The sequence below is a fragment of the Monomorium pharaonis genome, unplaced genomic scaffold (genome assembly GCF_013373865.1).
Source record: "Monomorium pharaonis isolate MP-MQ-018 unplaced genomic scaffold, ASM1337386v2 scaffold_25, whole genome shotgun sequence".
NCBI classification, from domain to species: Eukaryota; Metazoa; Arthropoda; class Insecta; order Hymenoptera; family Formicidae; genus Monomorium; species Monomorium pharaonis.
This window is the reverse complement of record NW_023415527.1, coordinates 11,909-17,093: the sequence shown is the minus strand read 5'-3', so window position 1 is coordinate 17,093 and position 5,185 is coordinate 11,909. Positions and strand designations below refer to the sequence as shown.

The window sequence follows — 5,185 nt, the reverse complement described above, 5'->3', positions numbered from 1 at the left end:
GTACGACAATTTCTGACATAGGTATGTAGTATATTTATTATTACGCATTTTAGAATAATGTATAATATATATTATAAATTTTCAAGTCATTTAATTTTGAAGACATTTCATTATATTTGAAATTTATTATTGCTTATTGAGAATGTTTTAAAATAAATATATATATATGTGCATGATGCAAAAATTCAATTTGCAATATAATTTTCTGTTAAAAACTAGATTTAAATTAAGTGATTTTAAAAGTAATACAATTTAATAAACAACAATTTTATTTATTAATTATAAATTTAAGATTGTATAACTCAATAACTTTTACTTAAAAAAAAAGTTTTACAAAGAAATAGTCTCAGTTTTGACAGAATCTTTATTAATGTATTTAACATATGTACTGGTTTTTTAAATAATAATTAGATATATTGTATTTTTATTATATTTTATATTGCTATTTTCACATTATATAAAAAATTATAATAATCAAAATGTTTTTTTTACTTTCAGGACGATTTATCTTAATGGAAATATATTCCACTTCTGGTGATGGAGAACAATATGCTGTCCAATTAAAACATATACCAAAGAAAATCAAATTTTCTTTCATGACGGATGAATATAATCTCGCTGGAATAATTAATTTTAAATCACCTGCAAAGCAAACTAGGCATTCAACGAATCAAGATATTGGTCACTACACTGCCATTAGTTATCGACGTAAGAAATGGATAAAATATGATGATTGCAAAGATGCAGAACAAATTTTAAATGATAATTATTTGTCTAGTCCACATATTATTTATATATTGCACAGTAATTTTAGAAAAAGTTATATTAAATAATTCTTTACAATTTTTTACATAAATCTCTCTCGTTATAAGCGATATATAAAATAATAACATAAAATAATAATTTTTAAAAATTATGTACATTACCAATGTATATGTTAGAATATAAATGCGTTCACGCAATGATCGTATGAGAGCGTGAACGATTGATCACATACAGCAAGTAATAAATATAATGCATATTTAAAATGCAACAAAAGATAATGCGTTCGCAGAATAATCTTGTGAAATCGTGAACTGCCATTATTATCAATTTTTTCTGTTTATTTATTATTGAGAAATTACTTTTACAGCAGGCAGTATTAAATTTACCAGTATTTATACTTATTTTGAGTATTAAAAATACTAATGTAGGCCTGAGTAAGAGAAACGAAAGGAGTAAAATATGTCTGTAGGCAATGTCAAAGTCAAACGTATCAGTCTTGCAGTCTCTTTATTATGGTCCCCGTGTCTAATACTTACAATCAAGAGAGAATCTATCTATCGACCCGCGCTCTCCTTAATATAGGCCCGCCGAAAAGCCTCGCTAGCAGGAGAAAAGCTCCGTTAAGTTTTTCTTCTCGGGAAGATAATATTTGTCCCAAGGAAAGAGAGCAAGCTTCAAATCACAAAGTTAAGTCAGATTCTGAAAATGTTTTTTGGATCGTTGCTAACACTAAAAACAGTTTCTTTAATACTCAAAATAATTACTGGCAAATTTAATACTGCCAGTATTACGTTTCTGTAAGGCTATTTGTTGAATTAGCATTCGCGTAATATTTACAAGTGAAATTCATATTGTGAACTGCAATAGTTACTATGCAATCATAATTATCTGGACAAGATAAGAAAACCTATAGTAACATTTATAATTGAAAATATTCTCAATGAAAAGGGCTAAATCATTGTGTTTTATAAATTCATTTATATTGTTTTCAAATAATATATTTATTAAATTATATATTCACGTTTATATTTCATGTTTTTATTGATATAAAATTATTTATATAAATAAGTGTAGTATGTAATATAATTTTTACGAGTGTAAATATTTTATACATATATTTTAATATTTTATAATAAACAATCTTTTTATATTAAAAAATTAATTTCAATTTATAACAATATTTATAATTTATATAATGAGCATATAATTATTTGCATATTATGTCATATTTGATATTATTTGATATATCATTTCTCTATTAAATATATAAATAACGTGTCTATATTATTTATATAATTTGCACAGTGATCAGCAATTTTCAAGAGATATTTTTATATATAACTGAGCGTTCACGCATAACTGTGTAGGAGCGTGGAACTGCCATATTAATTTACTTGCTTACTCTGTATGTAATATAATTACTCTGTATGTAATGTATAAAAGGAAAATAAAGTATACAAATAAATAAAATAAATGTGTATATTTATACCTTTTTATTATCTTTCCTATTAATTAATATCATAATACTATGAATTTCCACAAATGATAAACCGTCTAACATAAGCTCAAATTATTAAGTCATATTATCAAGAATAAATTAGCAAAGTATAAAAAAAAATTAAAAAACTAAAAAATTTTACAAGTATATAACGGGAATAAAAATATATGGCTATCTCTTGCTCTAAAAATATTAGTTTGTATCTTTTGTAAAAAGTTTCATATATATTTTTTTTTTACAAAACAGCTTTTACAATTCTACTCTAAATTTTAAAATGTTTATAAAAAACATACATTACATTTTAATAATTTTATTTTTATAAATTGTTACATTTTAATAATTTTAATTTTATAAACATGTGTTGTTACATAAAAATAAGTGTTCAAAAATAAAAACTAGCCTCCTTTTGATAAATGATAATTGTGTCGCCACGACCACGACCACGACCACGACCGCGACCACGACCACGACCACGACCACGACCACGACCACGACCACGACCACGAATATAAATATGACCACCACCGCGTCCACGATAATAATTAGGACCTCCTGCATTTTGCTGCTCCTGCTGAAGTTCCCGTCTTAATGCCATTATTTGATTGCGTATTTCTATAATGCGCTGCTGTGACTGTTGTGAAGACTGCTGCTGTTGTTGCATACAATAGTTATTCAAATTAGAAAAAAAAGAATCAAAAATTAAAAATTTTTTAACTACCTTTGAATTACCTATTAATATTAAAAAGAATATATATATATATAATATTATTACATTTTGTAATTGTTGCTGCTGTTGTGCTTGCTCTGACTCCTGTCCTAATTCTTGCTGTTGCCCTGACTCTTGCTGCTGCTCTGACTCTTGCTGCTGCCCTGGCTCTTGCTGCTGCCCTGACTCCTGTTGCCCTGACGTTTGTGACTGCTGCACACCACGTCGACATAGTTTTCTTTGACCTAAAAGTTGTCTCTCTTTACGCCTATCTCTACACTTCTGTCGAGAGCGCTTTAATGCGGCTCTACCAGGACGTCTTTTTAGAACGCCTACAATATAGCAATTCAAATAAAATGTAGAAAAGCAAAGAAATTATTAAACAATTTTTTAAATGAATTTTTTATTCATGTAAAATCTATTAAGTAAAATCCAATATTTTGTATAATAATTACATTAACTAATATTAACTAATATTTTATTAATGTCTTTGACCAAATTAAAATTATAATTTAATAATTAGCTAATTTGTTTATTTAGGGTTCCGTTTGCCCACATTATATTTAATATATCATATAAATGCACACACACGCGCGCTTGTGATATGATGCGCATAATGTTACGTACACATTTACGCGCATATGACACATGTCCACAAATTATATAATATATAATATAATGTACGCTATCAAAATATGTGTTAACAATCTTCTCTACGGTGATGCTGTCATTTTTACATTCATTGTGTGGTAGTAGAACCAACTTATAATTTAATCTAGTCAAAAGTAAAAAATATTCAATATAAAAAGAAATGTGCAAAAATCGAACAGAATGCTAATTTCTTTATTCATTGGCTCTATAAGTCGAATTTTAATATCATGCATTTTAATTAACTTACTCCTTATAGACATAATAAGGCAAAAACAATAGAAAACAAAAATTAATTGCTGTCTAATTGTACACGTTAATTTAATATTAAAATTCTAATAATAATAATAAGATAATAAAACTCAAATTATATCAAAATTTAAATGTAATTGTAGACTACGAGCCAAACCGGATTTTTAATGTTGAAATTAATGTAACTAAATATTGACATCAATCAGAATAGAAAAATGATTTTCTTATGAAAAATTATTTTCTTATTCACAAAAAAAAACTTTCCAAGAAATTTAAATATACATCCTTAATCATATTAACATTACTTTTAACTATTTTGTACAACATAGCATTGAGAATGGTCTGAAGTAGATCGAAACGTTTCTTATAATATTAAAATCTGAATAAACGGTTATATTAATTTCAAAATACAAAATCCGATTTGGCTCATTGCTCAAAATAACATTCAAATTTTTATTAATATTTTTATGCACGGGATTTACGTATTCAATAATTAATTAAATCAACAGTGAGAAAGAGAGGGAAGAGAGAGAACACACACACACACACACACACACACACACACACACGCACGCACGCACGCACGCACGCGCGCAGAGAGAGAGAGAGAGAGAGAGAGAGAGAGAGAGAGAGAGAGAGAGAGAGAGAGAGAGAGAGGAGAGAGAGAGAGAGAGAGAGAAGAGAGAGAGAGAGAGAGAGAGAGTGAGAGGGAGAGAGAGAGAAATACCATTATTACTACATGATATATATTACCTGTCGTATTACTGTTGAACGGGTTCATCATTTTTGAACTGGAAGAACGAAGTACACGCTACAGAGTCCAACACCAAACTGAGAAAGAAGGACTATCGCAAATGGTCCTTATGTCCTTATAACTCCGCCTACTTACAGATTTTACAAAAGAGGAGCTAACGAAAAAATTAGCTATTCTTTCGTTTTCACCGCCGTAATTCCGTTGCATCTAGCCGACGCGTCGCGACGTCGCGCCAGAAAGGGGCAGCGGCATCACAAAGAAATCGGTAGCCTTACACGTTTATCAACTGTTCAACCTTAATGTTTCGCCGCAGCAGCGAAACAGAGAAATATCCCAAGCAAAAATCTTTAACATATTGTTAAGAGCGAATGCGAGCTCGCATGTGTGAACGCGAGCTTTATTCAGAAAAATCAATATATCGATTTCCCTCGTCAGCTGACGGACTTTAGAGCGCGCCGAGCGCGCTCGCGGGATAAACAAATTAATTTCGGCATTATGCAGTTAGCACCAAAATCGGATCTTTGTGTTTTTTGATAGTACGATGTCTGAGGAATGTTTTAGT

At 29.1% G+C, this 5,185-nt stretch overlaps 1 protein-coding gene across 1 annotated transcript; it reads right to left on the bottom strand.

Moving 5' to 3' along the window:
• Positions 1 to 2,611: 2,611 nt before the first annotated feature.
• LOC118648159 (nucleolar protein 10-like) lies at positions 2,612 to 4,653 on the bottom strand. Its single transcript, XM_036294462.1, has 3 exons — positions 4,623 to 4,653; positions 3,036 to 3,301; positions 2,612 to 2,912 (listed from the first exon to the last, which is right to left on the bottom strand). Exons 1-3 carry the CDS (start codon positions 4,651 to 4,653, stop codon positions 2,646 to 2,648), a joined length of 564 nt encoding a protein of 187 aa, XP_036150355.1. The 3' UTR covers positions 2,612 to 2,645.
• Positions 4,654 to 5,185: the final 532 nt, after the last annotated feature.